The sequence below is a fragment of the Hyperolius riggenbachi genome, chromosome 11, assembly GCF_040937935.1.
Source record: "Hyperolius riggenbachi isolate aHypRig1 chromosome 11, aHypRig1.pri, whole genome shotgun sequence".
Taxonomy (NCBI): Eukaryota; Metazoa; Chordata; class Amphibia; order Anura; family Hyperoliidae; genus Hyperolius; species Hyperolius riggenbachi.
In genome coordinates this window covers 254,824,236-254,845,794 of record NC_090656.1, presented here as the reverse complement: position 1 = coordinate 254,845,794, position 21,559 = coordinate 254,824,236, and the positions used below count along the sequence as shown (strand labels likewise).

Genomic DNA, 21,559 nt, shown 5'->3' with positions numbered 1-21,559 from the left:
TTATATAGTATTTGCAGAGAATGATGCTCCTGACAGCTCATGGCAGGTTCCATGTTTGTCTGACTTTTATGAAGCCAATTGTGATGTAATATCCTCCCTTACCCTTTTCCTGATGATTCCACTCACAAAAAAGATCAGGATCAAAGATCCTAATGGTTCATGATCCGGACAACACTACTGTGCAGTGAATATTAATTAGCCATGTGGCTAGGAACAATAGCGGACTCAAGCAGTATACTCTAACGGAACATGTGCTGTGAGTAAGGCTGCTGTTACAAGCTGCTGTAACATGAGCCTGTAACTTCCCCCTGTGAAAGCAGCCTTAGGGCGGGATAGGGAAATGAAGTTCAGGACCACGGGAGTGCAGTGGGGAGAAGAAGCAGCCCCAGAATGCTTTGTAGTATCTGTTATGTGGCCTGCCGGCCTCCTTAGGAGCTTGGGAATAACCAGCCTTGCTGTTCAGCAAACATCAATGTAAGAGAGATTTTTAACTTCAGTATTGCCTTTTTGGCTTCCTTCTAAACTGTTTAACACAGGAGAATAGAGGTTTAAATTAGCTTTTACAGCCTGACAGTTACTCTTTAAATAAGCTCACAGAATCCCTTTAAGAGGCGCAGTCATTTCTCCCCTGCTGTCTAAGGGAAAAAAAGGTGATCCATGTAAACACCAAGTCCCCCTACTGCTCACTATCAGCATCCCTCCCTCTGTGCAGCATGAAGCAAGGCGAGAGGGTAGAGACCACGGAAGACAGCGCTGCATTATGTACAAATGTATTCTCTGTGCGCTTTACAGTTTCATGAACAAAAAAAATATGAACTCTAAAGCTGCCCATACATCTAGCAAAGATGGGCAGATTCGACCAAGAGACAGATTTCTCTCTGATCCAATCTGATTAGAGAGAGCCCTGTTGGGTTCCCATACACCGCAGACCAATGGATTTGAGCATGACATCTCTCTGGAATCGGCCTGGTAATGCCGCATTTGCGCCTTGCTGCCCCCCTCAAGGGTAAAGGTCCCCCCCATGCATGCATTTATAATTTCCCTGTCCGCTGTCACCCGTCGCGGTGCCCATCTGTCTTCGGCCTCCTCTCTTTGCACTTTACAAACTGCCAGCGTGTGCGACATCACGACGTATGGGCACCGCGGCGGACTACAGCAGACAAGTATAAATGCCCGCACAGGGGGGAGGACAGTGCCAGGGGTTTCATCACCTTCGTTCGTTACTGTTGTGGCCGGGCTGGCGTGCTCGATTAGATGTGCAGTGCACACTCCAAGCACGCTGGCCCAAAATTTACCAGCATGTCCGATGTCAATGCATGTGAGCAATTTCAAGCTGAAATTTGGCAGCACAGATTTTCATCCGATTTGATAATTATCGAATCAGATGGTCCATCACCAAGCCGAGATTGTTTAATTGGCCATCAAGACAAATGTAGTTAACATGCAGAAAGTAAATTCCTTCAGTAAAGGTCACTAGTACCGGTTACATAATGATCCTTGAGGGACAGCGGTCCTCAGCCCAATCCCCATCATGGATACGGTCAGGGCTGTGGAGTCTTAGTCAAAGCAATTTTGGGCACCTGGAGTTGGAGGTTTCATAAATTGAAGAGTTGGAGTCGGATGAGATGATTTTTGTAGCTACTCCACAGCTCTTGTAAGTATTAGACTAAGAAGTTGGAGTCGAGGAATCTGTGTTTTCATAAACTGAGGAGTTGGGATGATTTTTGTAGCGACTCCATAGCTCTGGATTTGTCTTTTCTCCCAGCGTTCGTTCGTTTGTGGACAACCCCCCCACCCAAAAAAAACCTTCCTACGCATCTCTTAGCTTTCTTGGTTCTACCCATTCCTTGCTTGCAGTTTGTGGTGCGCCATTGCTTGTTAATTTCAAAGAGGTCCGTACCGCCTATATCTGATGGGAGCGATGCTAAACCACCAGCACAAGCCAAGAGAGACAATAGCTGTGTGCACAGGAAAGTCAAACCCATAACTCCCTGTGACCTGGATCCTGGCCCAACACAGTTCATGTTGAACTGCCCCGACCTGTTTGTACCGGTATTCCTCAAAATTGTTAACTGTTCCTTACAATCAGGGATATTTCCTGCTTTACTGAAGGAAGCAATCATCAGGCCTCTCCTCAAAAAACCCTCCCTGGACCCTGATATAATGACGAGCTATAGACCTGCCTCTAACCTCCCCTTTCTGGGTAAGCTAATAGAAAAAGCTGCTTACCTCCAGCTAGAAGCCACAATCTTACAAAACAACAGTTATGACCCATTCCAGTTTGGCTTCAGGAAACACCACAGCACTGAAACTGCCCTCATCCAAATATGCAACCACCTGCTCATGGCAAGAGACAGAGGAGAGTGCTCGATCCTCATACTGCTAGACCTTTCTGCAGCCAATGATACAGCTGACCATGACATCTTGATAAACAGGCTACAGGAATACTGCGGCATTGATGGCATAGTTCTTCAGTGGTTCCAATCCTTCTTGAGTGGCAGAACCCAAAAAGTGTCTATGGGGCCCTTCCTGTCCACCCCTGTAACACTTAAGTATGGGGTGTCCCGGGGCTCAATCCTCTCTCCCCTGCTTTTCACAATTTACACGTTACCACTTGGAAATCTAATCCAAAAACATAGCCAGACATACCACTGCTATGCAGACGACACCCAACTATATCTTTCCTTCAAGCCTGGTGTGACAGACCCAACTCTAACTATAAACGCCTGCTTACGTGAACTACAGCATTGGATGAATGACACCTGGCTGAAACTAAATGCAGACAAATCTGAAGTCCTTCTGATTGGAGGGAAGCGCATGACAAAAAAACAACTGGCAGTCTTCACCACTGGGAATAGGAGGCACGGATCTACGCAGCTCCGATCATGTGCGTAGCCTGGGAGTTCTAATTTATGGGGATTTAAACTTCAGAACTCAAATCTCTGCGGTGGTGAAATCATCCTATTTTCACCTGAAGAACATTGCAAAAATCAAGCACCTCATACCCCCAGAAGATCTGCCAACCTTAGTCCACGCCTTCATCACATCCCGACTGGACTACTGCAATGTTCTCTACACTGGCCTTCCAAAAAAGGTCTTGTACCGCCTACAGCTGATACAGAATACTGCTGCCAGACTGCTAACCAACCAACCCCGTCACTGCCACATAATGCCAGTCCTGCATTCCCTTCACTGGCTACCTATAGAATGGAGGGTCCTATTCAAGATCGGCCTACTGACATTTATATCCCTGAATAATCTAGGCCCTGGATACATGAAAGATATGTTGCAGCTTATGTTGCAACATATCTTTCATGTTGCAGAGCCCACTTGGAAACTTTTGGTCCCAGAGCCTTCTGTCATGCTGCTCCTACGTTTTGGAACTCCTTACCTCAACAGATCAGGACAGCTCCATCCCTGGACGTGTATAAATCCAGACTGAAAACCCACCTGTTCAGTTTGGCATTTGCAGAAATATAAAACTTTTGTTGTGTAAATACTTCATCCTACTACCAATTACTGAATCTGAGAGAGCCTAAGCGCTTTGAGTCCTATGGGAGAAAAGCGCTATAGAAATGTTATTGTATAGGACAGACCCATTTAATTCAGATATGGGAGCATGACTCAAGTAAAGTATAACAGTACTGCCAAAGCACGTATGTACTCTACAAGATGGGCCTAAGCATTACCATTCTCCTCAAGCCTCGTACACATGCTAAAGTCGTTGGAAACATCCAGCAGATCTTACCGTGTCGGATGACAACTGTGTGACAATGGTGTGCTTTCTCGAATCATCATTGGGGAAGGTGGTGGCAAACTCTCGCAGCCACCTGTAGCTGCGTGGCTGCCTGCAGGCTATGTGTCCAGCCAATGGGACGGCTTGTGTCACTGGACAGGGAATGGGCGATGAGCAAGGGTGTTGCTGGCTCATCCAGGAGGGCTTTCCAGCATGTTTGAACAACAGGCAGTATGCAGCACATCTGGATTCACATTGAAAAAGGGTCCCAACTGACCATAAGGCCTGGAGCCCACTAGAGCCATTCAGCAGTGATTCATCCGGTCTAAGAATCGCTGGCAACTCTAAAAGCATGATTTGCTGAAATAATTGCGGTGCCTGCAGCATTTTCACAGCGGCTCCATTCAGGAAGTGCAGGGCTCAAAATCGCATTCCCTGAAATCGGAAAGCACTTAGGAAAATCGCACTAAAAAGGTTGGCCTTTTTTTTTAGCGCATTTTTACATTTCTAGTAGGTTACAGTTCTAAACGATGGTTTCAGGTGAACGATGTTACACGTGTGTACGAGCCCCACCCCCACCAACTAATATGAAACAGTCAGGTGACGTAACAGTCGTTTAAAATGTAGAATAAGGACATCTTTGCGGAAATCTTCTTGAAGGAACATCTCTCTCCAATTGATTTCACTCGTTTTAAATTACAAACAACGCTGCAGTGAGCAGTGGCGTAACTACAATTCATAGGGGCCCCCCCAAAAAGACGCTGAGGTCCCACCCATGGTCACACCCCTTCCCTTGCCTCCCCCTGGTGCCCCTCCCAGCCTCGGGGGGCCCATCTCACAAGCGTCATACAACAAGTGAGGCCATCCTGATCTTCACACCCATAGCAAGCGTAGCCACAAACACACCTGATGTGATGCATTGTCCCCGGTATCAGAGGAAGGGAAGGTTAGTAGTTGGGGGGCCCCCCACAGCTCTGGGCCCCCTGTGATCGCAGGAGCTGCACCCCCCTCTAGTTACACCCCTGACAGTGGTGGTGAGACTGTATAGAAGAAAGTGTTGGATGGAATGCTCCATAACCACTGTATTGTATACAAGATACAGTATACAGGGTTGCAGTCTTCAGTTTTGGTTGTAACAGGTCTTCTTACATTGAGCAGAGATGCCTAGTCTGGGATGGAGGGCGGTAACATGGGGCAGCCTATTACAGTGGATCCGAGATAACCATTTACTCATTGCATAATTGTGTTCCTTTCATGTAGTTTATAGGTCATTCCTCAAGCCAAATACTTTTTTTGCTTTGTTGTAATACTCTAATTCCCTATAAACTAAACAGCTCCTCTTGTGCCTTGGCACTGTAGCAAGGGCTTATGGGAGCTCAGTCTGGGCAGGAGGAGGAGGAGGTTACTAGCCATTGATTTCAGAGGCAGATGGGAGGCTAGATGAGGAGAGGGAACTGAATTTACACACAGGCAAGCTGATAGCATCTCCAGCCCTCAGCCTGTGACAATGTGACAAACAGAACAAGGCTGCCCTCGTATCACAGGAATAAGCAAAAACTTTTGAAGCTGTTGCAGCTAGATTTGCTGTGTAAACTATCTAATCTTTAGATATGATATATAGACAAGTTACTTGTTATAGTTCGTTTTTCATCTCGATCCGCTTTAAATACTACACCTCCACCAGCAGAAGATTCTGCAGTGCAGTGAGACAGCAGGGGCACAGGAAAGGGGCTCATAGGGTTTCTGCAGTACAGTGAGACAGCAGGGGCACAGGGCAGGGCTCATAGGGCTTCTGCAGTGCAGTGAGACAGCAGAGACGCAGGGCAGGGCTAATAGGGTTTCTGCAGTACAGAGAGACAGCAGGAGCACAGGAAAGGGGCTCATAGGGCTTCTGCAGTACAGTGAGACAGCAGGGGCACAGGGCAGGGCTCATAGGGCTTCTGCAGTGCAGTGAGACAGCAGAGACGCAGGGCAGGGCTAATAGGGTTTCTGCAGTACAGAGAGACAGCAGGAGCACAGGAAAGGGGCTCATAGGGCTTCTGCAGTACAGTGAGACAGCAGGGGCACAGGGCAGGGCTCATAGGGCTTCTGCAGTGCAGTGAGACAGCAGAGACGCAGGGCAGGGCTAATAGGGTTTCTGCAGTACAGAGAGACAGCAGGAGCACAGGAAAGGGGCTCATAGGGCTTCTGCAGTACAGTGAGACAGCAGGGGCACAGGACAGGGCTCATAAGGCTTCTGCAGTGCAGTGAGACAGCAGGGGCACAGGAAATGTCTCATAGGGCTTCTGCAGTACAGTGAGACAGCAGGGGCACAGGACAGGGCTCATAGGGTTTCTGCAGTACAGTGAGACAGCAGGGGCACAGGGCAGGGCTCATAGGGCTTCTGCAGTGCAGTGAGACAGCAGGGGCACAGGAAATGGCTCATAAGGCTTCTGCAGTGCAGTGAGACAGCAGGGGCATAGGACAGGAATCATAGGGCTTCTGCAGTGCAGTGAGACAGCAGGGGCACAGGAAATGGCTCATAGGGCTTCTGCAGTGCAGTGAGACAGCAGAGACACAGGACAGGGGCTCATAAGGCTTATGCAGTGCAGTGGGACATCAGGGGTACAGGGCAGGGCTCATAGGGCTTCTGCAGTGCTGTGAGACAGCAGGGACACATGACAGGGCTCATATGGCTTCTGCAGTGCAGTGTGAAAGCAGGGACACAGGACAGGGGCTCATAGGGCTTTTGCAGTGCAGAGAGACATCAGGGGCACAGTGCAGGGCTCATAGGGCTTCTGCAGTGCAGTGAGACAGCAGGGACACATGACAGGGCTCATATGGCTTCTGCAGTGCAGTGTGAAAGCAGGGGCACAGGGCAGGACTCATAGGGCTTCTGCAGTGCAGTGAGACAGCAGGGGCACAGGGCAGGGGCTCATAGGGCTTCTGCAGTCCAGTGGGACAGCAGGGGCACAGGGCAGGGCTCATAAGGCTTCTGCAGCACAGTGACACAGCAGAGACACAGGGCAGGGCGCATAGGGCTTCTGTAGTGCAGTGAGACAACAGGGGCACAGGGCAGGGCTCATAGGGCTTCTCCAGTGCAATGAGACAACAGGAACACAGGACAGGGCTCATAGGGCTTCTGCAGTGCAGTGAGACAGCAGAGACACGGGACAGGGCTCATAGGGCTTCTGCAATGCAGTGAGACAGCAGGGGCACAGGGCAGGGCTTATAGGGTTTCTGTAGTGCAGTGAGACAGCAGGAATACAGGACAGGGCTTCTAGAGTGCATTGAGACAATTAGGGGCACAGGGCAGGGCCCATAGGGCTTCTGCAGTGCAGTGCAACAGCAGGGGCACAGGGCAAGGCTCAAAGGCCTTCTGCAGTACAGTAAGACAGCAGGGGCACAGGGCAGGGCTTATAGGGATTCTGCAGTGCAGTGAGAAAGCAGGGGCACAGGGCAGGGCTCATAGGGCTTCTGCAGTGCAGCGAGACAGCAGGGGCACAGGGCAGGGCTCATAGGGCTTCTGCAGTGCAGTGAGACAGCACGGGCACAGGGCAGGGCTCATAGGGCTTCTGCAGTGCAGTGAGACAGCAGGGGCACAGGGCAGGGCTGATGGGGTTTCTGCAGTGCAGTGAGAAAGCAGGGGCACAGGGCAGGGCTCATAGGGCTTCTGCAGTGCAGTGAGACAGCAGGGGCACAGGGCAGGGCTGATGGGGTTTCTGCAGTGCAGTGAGAAAGCAGGGGCACAGGGCAGGGCTCATAAGGCTTCTGCAGTGCAGTGCAGTGAGCAGGGACACAGGACAGGGCTCCTAGGGCTTCTGCAGTACAGTGAGACAGCAGAGACACAGGGCAGGTCGCATAGGGCTTCTTGAGTGCAGTGAGACAGCAGGGGCAGAGGGCAGGACTCATAGGGCTTCTGCAGTGCAGTGAGAAAGCAGGGGTACAGGGCAGGGCTTATAGAGCTTCTGCAGTGCAGTGAGACAGCAGGGACACAGGGCAGGGCTTATAGGGCTTCAGCAGTGCAGTAAGCAGGGGAACAGGGCAAGACTCATAGGGCTTCTGCAGTGCAGTGAGACAGCAGCGACACAGGACAGGGCTCATAGGGCTTCTGCAGTACAGTGAGATAGCAGAGACAAAGGGCAGGGCTCATAGGGCTTCTGCAGTGCGACAGCAGAGACATAGGACAGGCTCACAGGGCTTCTGTAGTGCAGTGAGACAGCAGAGACACAGGACAGGGCTAATAGGGCTTCTGCAGTGCAGTGAAACAGCAGGGACACAGGGCAGGGCGCATAGGGCTTCTGCAGTGCGGTGAGACAGCAGGGGCACAAGCACAGGACTCATAGGGCTTCTGCAGTGCTGTGAGACAGCAGGGGCACAGGGCAGGGCTTATCGGGCTTCTGCAGCGCAATGAGACAGCAGAGACACGGGACAGGGCTCATAGGGCTTCTGCAATGCAGTGAGACAGCAGGGGCACAGGGCAGGGCTTATAGGGTTTCTGCAGTGCAGTGAGACAGCAGGAATACAGGACAGGGCTTCTAGAGTGCATTGAGACAATTAGGGGCACAGGGCAGGGCCCATAGGGCTTCTGCAGTGCAGTGCAACAGCAGGGGCACAGGGCAAGGCTCAAAGGCCTTCTGCAGTACAGTAAGACAGCAGGGGCACAGGGCAGGGCTTATAGGGATTCTGCAGTGCAGTGAGAAAGCAGGGGCACAGGGCAGGGCTCATAGGGCTTCTGCAGTGCAGCGAGACAGCAGGGGCACAGGGCAGGGCTCATAGGGCTTCTGCAGTGCAGTGAGACAGCACGGGCACAGGGCAGGGCTCATAGGGCTTCTGCAGTGCAGTGAGACAGCAGGGGCACAGGGCAGGGCTGATGGGGTTTCTGCAGTGCAGTGAGAAAGCAGGGGCACAGGGCAGGGCTCATAGGGCTTCTGCAGTGCAGTGAGACAGCAGGGGCACAGGGCAGGGCTCATAAGGCTTCTGCAGTGCAGTGCAGTGAGCAGGGACACAGGACAGGGCTCCTAGGGCTTCTGCAGTACAGTGAGACAGCAGAGACACAGGGCAGGTCGCATAGGGCTTCTTGAGTGCAGTGAGACAGCAGGGGCAGAGGGCAGGACTCATAGGGCTTCTGCAGTGCAGTGAGAAAGCAGGGGTACAGGGCAGGGCTTATAGAGCTTCTGCAGTGCAGTGAGACAGCAGGGACACAGGGCAGGGCTTATAGGGCTTCAGCAGTGCAGTAAGCAGGGGAACAGGGCAAGACTCATAGGGCTTCTGCAGTGCAGTGAGACAGCAGCGACACAGGACAGGGCTCATAGGGCTTCTGCAGTACAGTGAGATAGCAGAGACAAAGGGCAGGGCTCATAGGGCTTCTGCAGTGCGACAGCAGAGACATAGGACAGGCTCACAGGGCTTCTGTAGTGCAGTGAGACAGCAGAGACACAGGACAGGGCTAATAGGGCTTCTGCAGTGCAGTGAAACAGCAGGGACACAGGGCAGGGCGCATAGGGCTTCTGCAGTGCGGTGAGACAGCAGGGGCACAAGCACAGGACTCATAGGGCTTCTGCAGTGCTGTGAGACAGCAGGGGCACAGGGCAGGGCTTATCGGGCTTCTGCAGCGCAATGAGACAGCAGAGACACGGGACAGGGCTCATAGGGCTTCTGCAATGCAGTGAGACAGCAGGGACACAGGACAGGGCGTCTGCAATGCAGTGAGAGCAGAAACACAGGGCAGGGCTCATAGGGCATCTGCAGTGCAGTGTGAAAGGAGGGACACGGGGCAGGGCTCACAGGGCTTCTGCAGTGCAGTGAGACAGCATGGGCACAGGACAGGGCTTCTGCAGTGCAGTGAGACAGCAGGGGCACAGGACAGGGGCTCATAGGGCTTCTGCAGTGCAGTGAGACAGCAGGGGCACAGGACAGGGCTCCTGCAGTGCAGTGAGACAGCAGGGACACAGGACAGGGCTCATAGGGCGTCTCCAGTGCAGTGAGACAGCAGGGACAACGGGCAGGGCTCATAGGGCTTCTGCAGTGCAGTGAGACAGCAGGGGCACAGGACAGGGCTCATAGGGCTTTTGCAGTGCAGTGGGACAGCAGGGGCACAGGACAGGGCTCCTGCAGTGCAGTGAGACAGCAGGGAAACAGGACAGGGCTCATAGGGCGTCTCCAGTGCAGTGAGACAGCAGGGACAACGGGCAGGGCTCATAGGGCTTCTGCAGTGCAGTGAGACAGCAGGGGCACAGGACAGGGCTCATAGGGCTTTTGCAGTGCAGTGGGACAGCAGGGGCACAGGGCAGGGCTCATAGGGCTTCTGCAGTGCAGTGAGACAGCAGAGACACGGGGCAGGGCTCATAGGGCTTCTGCAGTGCAGTGTGAAAGCAGGGAAACAGGGCAGGGCTGATAGGGTTTCTGCAGTGCAGTGAGAAAACAGGGGCACAGGGCAGGGCTCATAGGGCTTCTGCAGTGCAGTGAGACAGCAGGGGCACAGGGCAGGGCTTATAGAGCTAGTGCAGTGAGACAGCAGGGGCACAGGGCAGGGCTCATAGGGCTTCTGCAGTGCAGTGAGACAGCAGGGGCACAGGGCAAGGCTGATAGGGTTTCTGCAGTGCAGTGAGAAAGCAGGGGCACAAGGCAGGGCTCATAGGGCTTCTGCAGTGCAGTGAGAAAGCAGGGGCACAGGGCAAGGCTCAAAGGCCTTCTGCAGTGCAGTGAGACAGCAGGGGCACAGGGCAGGGCTCATAGGGATTCTGCAGTGCAGTGAGATAGCAGGGGCACAGGGCAAGGCTGATAGGGTTTCTGCAGTGCAGTGAGAAAGCAGGGGCACAGGGCAGAGCTCATAGGGCTTCTGCAGTGCAGTGAGACAGCAGGGGCACAGTGCAGGGCTTATAGAGCTAGTGCAGTGAGACAGCAGGGGCACTGGGCAGGGCTCATAGGGCTTCTGCAGTGCAGTGAGACAGCAGGGGCACAGTACAGGGCTGATAGGGTTTCTGCAGTGCAGTGAGAAAGCAGGGGCACAGGGCAGGGTTCATAGGGCTTCTGCAGTGCAGTGAGACAGCAGGGGCACAGGGCAGGGCTCATAGGGCTTCTGCAGTGCAGTGAGACAGCAGGGGCACAGGGAAAAGCTGATAGGGTTTCTGCAGTGCAGTGAGAAAGCAGGGGCACAGGGCAAGGCTCATAGGGCTTCTGCAGTGCAGTGAGATAGCAGGGGCACATTACAGGGCTGATAGGGTTTTTGCAGTGCAGTGAGAAAGCAGGGGCACAGGGCAGGGCTCATAGTGCTTCTGCAGTGCAGTGAGACAGCAGGAGTACAGGGCAGGGCTCATAGGGCTTCTGCAGTGCAGTGAGACAGCAGGGGCATAGGACAGGATTCATAGGGCTTCTGCAGTGCAGTGAGACAGCAGCCCCTAGACAGGACAGGGGCTCATAGGGCTTCTGCAGTGCAGTGAGACAGCAGGGGCACAGGACAGGGGCTCATAGGGCTTCTGCAGTGCAGTGAGACAGCAGGGGCACAGGGCAAGGCTCATAGGGATTCTGCAGTGCAGTGAGACAGCAGGGACACAGGGCAGGGCTCATAGGGCTTCTGTAGTGCAGTGAGATAGCAGGGGCACAGGGCAAGGCTGATAGGGTTTCTGCAGTGCAGTGATACAGCAGGGGCACAGGGCAGAGCTCATAGGGCTTCTGCAGTGCAGTGAGACAGCAGGGGCACAGTGCAGGGCTTATAGAGCTAGTGCAGTGAGACAGCAGGGGCACCGGGAAGGGCTCATAGGGCTTCTGCAGTGCAGTGAGACAGCAGGGGCACAGTACAGGGCTGATAGGGTTTCTGCAGTGCAGTGAGACAGCAGGGGCACAGGACAGGGGCTCATACGGCTTCTGCAGTGCAGTGAGGCAGCAGGGCAGGGCTCATAGGGCTTCTGCAGTGCAGTGAGACAGCAGAGACACGGGGCAGGGCTCATAGGGCTTCTGCAGTGCAGTGTGAAAGCAGGGACACAGGGCAGGGCTGATAGGGTTTCTGCAGTGCAGTGAGAAAGCAGGGGCACAGGGCAGGGCTCATAGGGCTTCTGCAGTGCAGTGAGACAGCAGGGGCACAGGGCAGGGCTTATAGAGCTAGTGCAGTGAGACAGCAGGGGCACAGGGCAGGGCTCATAGGGCTTCTGCAGTGCAGTGAGACAGCAGGGGCACAGGGCAAGGCTGATAGGGTTTCTGCAGTGCAGTGAGAAAGCAGGGGCACAGGGCAGGGCTCATAGGGCTTCTGCAGTGCAGTGAGAAAGCAGGGGCACAGGGCAAGGCTCAAAGGCCTTCTGCAGTGCAGTGAGACAGCAGGGGCACAGGGCAGGGCTCATAGGGATTCTGCAGTGCAGTGAGATAGCAGGGGCACAGGGCAAGGCTGATAGGGTTTCTGCAGTGCAGTGAGAAAGCAGGGGCACAGGGCAGAGCTCATAGGGCTTCTGCAGTGCAGTGAGACAGCAGGGGCACAGTGCAGGGCTTATAGAGCTAGTGCAGTGAGACAGCAGGGGCACCGGGCAGGGCTCATAGGGCTTCTGCAGTGCAGTGAGACAGCAGGGGCACAGTACAGGGCTGATAGGGTTTCTGCAGTGCAGTGAGAAAGCAGGGGCACAGGGCAGGGTTCATAGGGCTTCTGCAGTGCAGTGAGACAGCAGGGGCACAGGGAAAAGCTGATAGGGTTTCTGCAGTGCAGTGAGAAAGCAGGGGCACAGGGCAAGGCTCATAGGGCTTCTGCAGTGCAGTGAGATAGCAGGGGCACATTACAGGGCTGATAGGGTTTTTGCAGTGCAGTGAGAAAGCAGGGGTACAGGGCAGGGCTCATAGTGCTTCTGCAGTGCAGTGAGACAGCAGGAGTACAGGGCAGGGCTCATAGGGCTTCTGCAGTGCAGTGAGACAGCAGGAGTACAGGGCAGGGCTCATAGGGCTTCTGCAGTGCAGTGAGACAGCAGGGGCATAGGACAGGATTCATAGGGCTTCTGCAGTGCAGTGAGACAGCAGCCCCTAGACAGGACAGGGGCTCATAGGGCTTCTGCAGTGCAGTGAGACAGCAGGGGCACAGGACAGGGGCTCATAGGGCTTCTGCAGTGCAGTGAGACAGCAGGGGCACAGGGCAAGGCTCATAAGGATTCTGCAGTGCAGTGAGACAGCAGGGACACAGGGCAGGGCTCATAGGGCTTCTGTAGTGCAGTGAGATAGCAGGGGCACAGGGCAAGGCTGATAGGGTTTCTGCAGTGCAGTGATACAGCAGGGGCACAGGGCAGAGCTCATAGGGCTTCTGCAGTGCAGTGAGACAGCAGGGGCACAGTGCAGGGCTTATAGAGCTAGTGCAGTGAGACAGCAGGGGCACCGGGAAGGGCTCATAGGGCTTCTGCAGTGCAGTGAGACAGCAGGGGCACAGTACAGGGCTGATAGGGTTTCTGCAGTGCAGTGAGACAGCAGGGGCACAGGACAGGGGCTCATACGGCTTCTGCAGTGCAGTGAGGCAGCAGGGCAGGGCTCATAGGGCTTCTGCAGTGCAGTGAGACAGCAGGGGTACAGGGCAGGGCTCATAGGGCTTCTGCAGTGCAGTGAGACAGCAGGGGCACAGGACAGGGCTCATAGGGCGTCTGCAGTGCAGTGAGACAGCAGGGACAACGGGCAGGGCTCATAGGGCTTCTGCAGTGCAGTGAGACAGCAGGGGCACAGGACAGGGCTCATAGGGCTTTTGCAGTGCAGTGGGACAGCAGGGGCACAGGGCAGGGCTCATAGGGCTTCTGCAGTGCAGTGAGACAGCAGAGACACGGGGCAGGGCTCATAGGGCTTCTGCAGTGCAGTGTGAAAGCAGGGACACAGGGCAGGGCTGATAGGGTTTCTGCAGTGCAGTGAGAAAGCAGGGGCACAGGGCAGGGCTCATAGGGCTTCTGCAGTGCAGTGAGACAGCAGGGGCACAGGGCAGGGCTTATAGAGCTAGTGCAGTGAGACAGCAGGGGCACAGGGCAGGGCTCATAGGGCTTCTGCAGTGCAGTGAGACAGCAGGGGCACAGGGCAAGGCTGATAGGGTTTCTGCAGTGCAGTGAGAAAGCAGGGGCACAGGGCAGGGCTCATAGGGCTTCTGCAGTGCAGTGAGAAAGCAGGGGCACAGGGCAAGGCTCAAAGGCCTTCTGCAGTGCAGTGAGACAGCAGGGGCACAGGGCAGGGCTCATAGGGATTCTGCAGTGCAGTGAGATAGCAGGGGCACAGGGCAAGGCTGATAGGGTTTCTGCAGTGCAGTGAGAAAGCAGGGGCACAGGGCAGAGCTCATAGGGCTTCTGCAGTGCAGTGAGACAGCAGGGGCACAGTGCAGGGCTTATAGAGCTAGTGCAGTGAGACAGCAGGGGCACCGGGCAGGGCTCATAGGGCTTCTGCAGTGCAGTGAGACAGCAGGGGCACAGTACAGGGCTGATAGGGTTTCTGCAGTGCAGTGAGAAAGCAGGGGCACAGGGCAGGGTTCATAGGGCTTCTGCAGTGCAGTGAGACAGCAGGGGCACAGGGAAAAGCTGAGAGGGTTTCTGCAGTGCAGTGAGAAAGCAGGGGCACAGGGCAAGGCTCATAGGGCTTCTGCAGTGCAGTGAGATAGCAGGGGCACATTACAGGGCTGATAGGGTTTTTGCAGTGCAGTGAGAAAGCAGGGGCACAGGGCAGGGCTCATAGTGCTTCTGCAGTGCAGTGAGACAGCAGGAGTACAGGGCAGGGCTCATAGGGCTTCTGCAGTGCAGTGAGACAGCAGGAGTACAGGGCAGGGCTCATAGGGCTTCTGCAGTGCAGTGAGACAGCAGGGGCATAGGACAGGATTCATAGGGCTTCTGCAGTGCAGTGAGACAGCAGCCCCTAGACAGGACAGGGGCTCATAGGGCTTCTGCAGTGCAGTGAGACAGCAGGGGCACAGGACAGGGGCTCATAGGGCTTCTGCAGTGCAGTGAGACAGCAGGGGCACAGGGCAAGGCTCATAGGGATTCTGCAGTGCAGTGAGACAGCAGGGACACAGGGCAGGGCTCATAGGGCTTCTGTAGTGCAGTGAGATAGCAGGGGCACAGGGCAAGGCTGATAGGGTTTCTGCAGTGCAGTGATACAGCAGGGGCACAGGGCAGAGCTCATAGGGCTTCTGCAGTGCAGTGAGACAGCAGGGGCACAGTGCAGGGCTTATAGAGCTAGTGCAGTGAGACAGCAGGGGCACCGGGAAGGGGCTCATAGGGCTTCTGCAGTGCAGTGAGACAGCAGGGGCACAGTACAGGGCTGATAGGGTTTCTGCAGTGCAGTGAGACAGCAGGGGCACAGGACAGGGGCTCATACGGCTTCTGCAGTGCAGTGAGACAGCAGGGGTACAGGGCAGGGCTCATAGGGCTTCTGCAGTGCAGTGAGACAGCAGGGGCACAGGACAGGGCTCATAGGGCGTCTGCAGTGCAGTGAGACAGCAGGGACAACGGGCAGGGCTCATAGGGCTTCTGCAGTGCAGTGAGACAGCAGGGGCACAGGACAGGGCTCATAGGGCTTTTGCAGTGCAGTGGGACAGCAGGGGCACAGGGCAGGGCTCATAGGGCTTCTGCAGTGCAGTGAGACAGCAGAGACACGGGGCAGGGCTCATAGGGCTTCTGCAGTGCAGTGTGAAAGCAGGGACACAGGGCAGGGCTGATAGGGTTTCTGCAGTGCAGTGAGAAAGCAGGGGCACAGGGCAGGGCTCATAGGGCTTCTGCAGTGCAGTGAGACAGCAGGGGCACAGGGCAGGGCTTATAGAGCTAGTGCAGTGAGACAGCAGGGGCACAGGGCAGGGCTCATAGGGCTTCTGCAGTGCAGTGAGACAGCAGGGGCACAGGGCAAGGCTGATAGGGTTTCTGCAGTGCAGTGAGAAAGCAGGGGCACAGGGCAGGGCTCATAGGGCTTTTGCAGTGCAGTGAGAAAGCAGGGGCACAGGGCAAGGCTCAAAGGCCTTCTGCAGTGCAGTGAGACAGCAGGGGCACAGGGCAGGGCTCATAGGGATTCTGCAGTGCAGTGAGATAGCAGGGGCACAGGGCAAGGCTGATAGGGTTTCTGCAGTGCAGTGAGAAAGCAGGGGCACAGGGCAGAGCTCATAGGGCTTCTGCAGTGCAGTGAGACAGCAGGGGCACAGTGCAGGGCTTATAGAGCTAGTGCAGTGAGACAGCAGGGGCACCGGGCAGGGCTCATAGGGCTTCTGCAGTGCAGTGAGACAGCAGGGGCACAGTACAGGGCTGATAGGGTTTCTGCAGTGCAGTGAGAAAGCAGGGGCACAGGGCAGGGTTCATAGGGCTTCTGCAGTGCAGTGAGACAGCAGGGGCACAGGGAAAAGCTGATAGGGTTTCTGCAGTGCAGTGAGAAAGCAGGGGCACAGGGCAGGGCTCATAGGGCTTCTGCAGTGCAGTGAGACAGCAGGGGCACAGGGCAGGGCTTATAGAGCTAGTGCAGTGAGACAGCAGGGGCACAGGGCAAGGCTCATAGGGCTTCTGCAGTGCAGTGAGATAGCAGGGGCACATTACAGGGCTGATAGGGTTTTTGCAGTGCAGTGAGAAAGCAGGGGCACAGGGCAGGGCTCATAGTGCTTCTGCAGTGCAGTGAGACAGCAGGAGTACAGGGCAGGGCTCATAGGGCTTCTGCAGTGCAGTGAGACAGCAGGAGTACAGGGCAGGGCTCATAGGGCTTCTGCAGTGCAGTGAGACAGCAGGGGCATAGGACAGGATTCATAGGGCTTCTGCAGTGCAGTGAGACAGCAGCCCCTAGACAGGACAGGGGCTCATAGGGCTTCTGCAGTGCAGTGAGACAGCAGGGGCACAGGACAGGGGCTCATAGGGCTTCTGCAGTGCAGTGAGACAGCAGGGGCACAGGGCAAGGCTCATAGGGATTCTGCAGTGCAGTGAGACAGCAGGGACACAGGGCAGGGCTCATAGGGCTTCTGTAGTGCAGTGAGATAGCAGGGGCACAGGGCAAGGCTGATAGGGTTTCTGCAGTGCAGTGAGACAGCAGGGGCACAGGGCAGAGCTCATAGGGCTTCTGCAGTGCAGTGAGACAGCAGGGGCACAGTGCAGGGCTTATAGAGCTAGTGCAGTGAGACAGCAGGGGCACCGGGAAGGGCTCATAGGGCTTCTGCAGTGCAGTGAGACAGCAGGGGCACAGTACAGGGCTGATAGGGTTTCTGCAGTGCAGTGAGACAGCAGGGGCACAGGACAGGGGCTCATACGGCTTCTGCAGTGCAGTGAGGCAGCAGGGCAGGGCTCATAGGGCTTCTGCAGTGCAGTGAGACAGCAGGGGTACAGGGCAGGGCTCATAGGGCTTCTGCAGTGCAGTGAGACAGCAGGGGCACAGGGCAAGGCTCATAGGGCTTCTGCAGTGCAGTGAGACAGCAGGGGCACAGGACAGGGCTTCTGCAGTGCAGTGAGACAGCAGGGACACAGGACAGGGGCTTATAGGGATTCTGCAAAGCGGTGGGACAGCAGAGTTGCAGGGCAGGGGTCAGTGCGGTGTGACAGCAGGGGCACAGGGCAGGGGTCAGTGCGGTGTGACAGCAGAGTCACAGGGCAGGGCTCATAGGACACCCAGCAGTACTGACGGCTGTTTAGCACTCCCTACATCTATCACACGGTACCTGGTCTTGGCATTTGGGGCATATCCACATGCCCTTGGGTATGGATTTCAGAGGCGGCTCCAAGCAGTCCAGGTGGTACACACGTGAACACGTGTCGCACATCAGTAACTGTCCGCTCTTTCTGCAGATGCTGCAAAAATCCTCATGGATATCAGCCTGTAGGAATCACACGGGAGAGAGGAGGCGAAAAGAGGGGTCAGCCTAAAAATCGGACATCTGCTCTATGTACTACGAGCTACATTCACTCTGTGTACATCCAGGGGGCTCTCTCTCTGCAGAGACAGGAAGTAGGGACAGAGAGGAGGGCTGGAGCACTGCGGAGCAAAGCAACGGACACAGAGGAGCCAGAGAGAAAAAGAGGCGATTGGAAAAAAGTAGATCGATGGGGAGCGTAAAGCACACTGGAGTTAGGAAAGTTTGCCACCACCAAAGAATCCAAGGAAAGCTACATGCCACATCCAAGCGCTAAGAAGATTAGTAGCTCTAGAGACACAGCTCAGGGCTATTACAAGTTAGAACAGAAGGCATAGAGTTCAGGCACACAGTAAGGCAGCTAAGAGAGGAAAATGAGATATATAGAAAGAGCAGAAAGTCAACGACAAAGATACTTTACAGCCTTACAAATAAGTCATTTAAACCGGGTGGAGGCATCCAATGCATAAAAGATAGGCTAATAAGCTCTTAATCTTATAAACAGAGAGGTAATTTTACCTTTCGAAGAATTTGGACCAGTTTATTGAAAAAAGGTCTTTTATTCAAGCACATAAAATTGACAACGCGTTTCGCGGGTGCTTGCCAGCTTCCTCAGGTCAGTGAAAAAGCAGATGCCATAACTGCTATGGCTGTGTATCAAGCATGAGCGCCTCTCTACAAATAAGCCAGAAGTCTTAACAGTCTGTTATGATTTTTATTACAGCGAGTCATCCAAGTCCAGCTGCTGGTGTGACAGTTACTAGTTGCTGCTGGTGTGACAGTTACTAGAAGCCAGTGCGACACAGGAATGGGGGATAAGATGCTAGAAGTGGTTTAGCCCACTTTGAATTTTAAACAGACACGACACCATGAGGACCGCCCCATTCTGTCCCATAATGGATTTTGGGCAGGTACAGAAGTCAGAAATGGAAGGCCTGTGATACGCACAACTGTCACGAATGACGTATGGAACAGACAACACACAGAGGTATGTGGATCCAGCATGTACATACCTCTCTATACTTGCTTTAGGTATCTTTGTCTCGGATAGGGTATACTATGAAAAGCCCAATGGGGATAGGACCTGCTCCCAACAAAGAGGCCTTGCTCCTGACACTATGGACCGGCTCCCGACAAGGACGACTTGCTCCTGACACTATGGACCTGCTCCTGACAAAAAGGACTTGCTCCTGACACTATGTACCTGCTCTCGACAAGAAGGACTTGCTCCTGACACTATGTACCTGCTCTCGACAAGAAGGACTTGCTCCTGACACTATGGACCTGCTCCCAACAAAGAGGTCTTGCTCCTGACACTATGGACCTGCTCCCGACAAAGAGGACTTGCTCCTGACACTGCGGACCTGCTCATGAGGACTTGCTGCTCATGAGAACTTGCGCCTGACACTGTGGACCTGCTCATGAGAACTTGCGCCTGACACTGCGGACCTGCTCACGAGGACTTGCTCCTGACACTGCAGACCTGCTCACGAGGACTTGCTCCTGACACTGCAGACCTGCTCACGAGGACTTGCTCCTGACACTGCAGACCTGCTCACGAGGACTTGCTCCTGACACTGCAGACCTGCTCACAAGGACTTGCTCCTGACACTGCAGACCTGCTCACGAGGACTTGCTCCTGACACTGCAGACCTGCTCACGAGGACTTGCTCCTGACACTGCAGACCTGCTCACGAGGACTTGCTCCAGACACTGCAGACCTGCTCACGAGGACTTGCTCCAGACACTGCAGACCTGCTCATGAGGACTTGCTCCAGACACTGCAGACCTGCTCATGAGGACTTGCTCCAGACACTGCAGACCTGCTCACAAGGACTTGATCCTGACACTGCAGACCTGCTCACGAGGACTTGATCCTGACACTGCAGACCTGCTCACGAGGACTTGATCCTGACACTGCAGACCTGCTCACGAGGACTTGCTCCTGACACTGCAGACCTGCTCACAAGGACTTGCTCCTGACACTGCAGACCTGCTCACAAGGACTTGCTCCTGACACTGCAGACCTGCTCACAAGGACTTGCTCCTGACACTGCAGACCTGCTCATGAGGAAGGACGTGCTCCTGACACTACAGACCTGCTCACGAGGACTTGCTCCAGGGATATTATGCAACCATCACCACATACTCTTTATATTGATCAGGATTAAGTCAGGGTCAATCCAATGCAGAGTGGAGGAAAAAGAAAAAAACCTACAACGGTGTAAAGTAACAATGGTTGTCCTACAACTCTAGCACCACACTGTGGTAGCAATACAATGTGATAAACTGGACCTGTACCGGCAGATTGAAAGCAGCAATTGCTGACCTTACTCTACAAAGCTATGCACGGCTCATTTGTGTAAAATATGCAGATCAGGTACTGTTGATGTGATTAGCGTAAACTTGCAGGATAGGTTAGTCACCATCAAACCCACATAACACCAGGGACAGACTACTTATGTGGAATGCTAAAAGGTAAACAAAAAACCCCACAAAATAAAACCAAAAACTCTACTCATTAAACGTGGCACCACCACAAACGGCTGCCCCCTGGCCAGGCAGTCCTGACACACGGTCTCCCTGTGCTTCCTACACATGTCCATAAGTCTCTCCACCTCATGTTCACATTCTCTGTAAGTGGGTATGGGCAGAGCTCTCTCTCTCCTATTGTACCTTAGTATCGCAAAAAAAAAAACCAAAAGACTTACTCCACTCCCCCTTAGCCTGGCCCTCTGATGTTGACAGCTGGTGCAGTCTCTGCACCTACTGCTGGATAGTGTACTGGTTAAGGGCTCTGCCTTTGACATGGGAGACCAGGGTTCGAATCCTGGCTAGGTCAAGTACCTATTCAGTAAGGAGTTCAAGGCAATACTCCCTAACACTGCAGGGTGGCCTCTTGAGCGCGTCCCAGTGGCTGCAGCTCTTGAGCGCTTTGAGTCCGACAGGAGAAAAGCGCTATACAAATGTTCGGATTACTGCAACCACCTAGTGACGCTCCCGTTGTTGCCCCCACTTCTTGCATGCACTATGCAAATGTCCCTCTTCTATAGCAACAGAATCCATTGCTGGGCTGAAGCTTAGCAACACATGTGAACAACACTCTGCTGCAAACCGTCACCAGGGGAATAGAGTCCTTCATTATGACTGTACGCAGTCCACAGTACGTAGCAACAGCCACTGATTAGCAGCCGCCACTGATTAGCAGCCCCCACTGTGCCAGCAGCAGTAACAGCCACTGATTAACAGGTGCCACTGTGCCAGCAGCAGTAACAGCTACTGATTAGCAGCAACCACTATGCCAGCAGCAGTAACAGCCACTGATTAGCAGCCGCCACTATGCCACCAGCAGCAACAGCCACTGATTAGCAGCTGCCACTATACCAGCAGCAGTAACAGCCACTGATTAGCAGCTGCCACTATGCCAGCAGCAGTAACAGCCACTGATTAGCAGCTGCCACTATGCAAGCAGCAGTAACAGCCACTGATTGTTACTGCTGCTGAGACAGTGGCAGCTGCTAACCACTGATTAGCAGCTGCCACTGTCTCAGCAGCAGTAACAACCACTGATTAGCAGCTGCCACTGTCTCAGCAGCAGTAACAACCACTGATTAGCAGCTGCCACCGTGCCAGCAGCAGTAACGGCCACTGATTAGCAGCTACCTCTACGCCAGCAGCAGTAACATCCACTGATTAGCAGGTGCCAATGTGCCAGCAGCAGTGACAGCCACTGACTAGTAGCCGTCAGAATGCCAGCAGCACTAAGCCACTGATTAGCAGCCGCCACTATGCCAGCAGCACTAACAGCCACTGATTAGCAGCTGCCACTATGTCAGCAGCACTAACAGCCACTGATTAGCAGCTGCCACTGTACCAGCAGCAGTAACAGCCACTGATAAGAAGCTGCTTTATGTGCCAGCAGCACTAACAGCCAATGATTAGCAGGTGCCACTGTGCCAGCAGCAGTAACAGCCACTGATAAGCATCCGTCACTATGCCAGCAGCAGTAACAGCCACTGATTAGCAGCTGCCTTTATACCAGC

The 21,559-nt window shown here is 54.3% G+C and overlaps 1 protein-coding gene across 8 annotated transcripts in view; it reads right to left on the bottom strand.

Moving 5' to 3' along the window:
* The window catches only part of PHF21A (PHD finger protein 21A), a 253,630-nt gene that overhangs the window by 13,110 nt on the left and 218,961 nt on the right, over nt 1–21,559 (bottom strand). For 7 of the 8 annotated variants that reach the window (XM_068260848.1, XM_068260849.1, XM_068260845.1 and 4 more), the window contains exon 14: nt 17,325–17,480. The exons of the other annotated variant lie outside the window; for it this stretch is intronic. In XM_068260848.1, the coding sequence (XP_068116949.1) occupies nt 17,325–17,480 (156 nt within the window). The remainder of the gene's footprint in view (nt 1–17,324; nt 17,481–21,559) is intronic. 8 annotated transcript variants of the gene reach the window in all.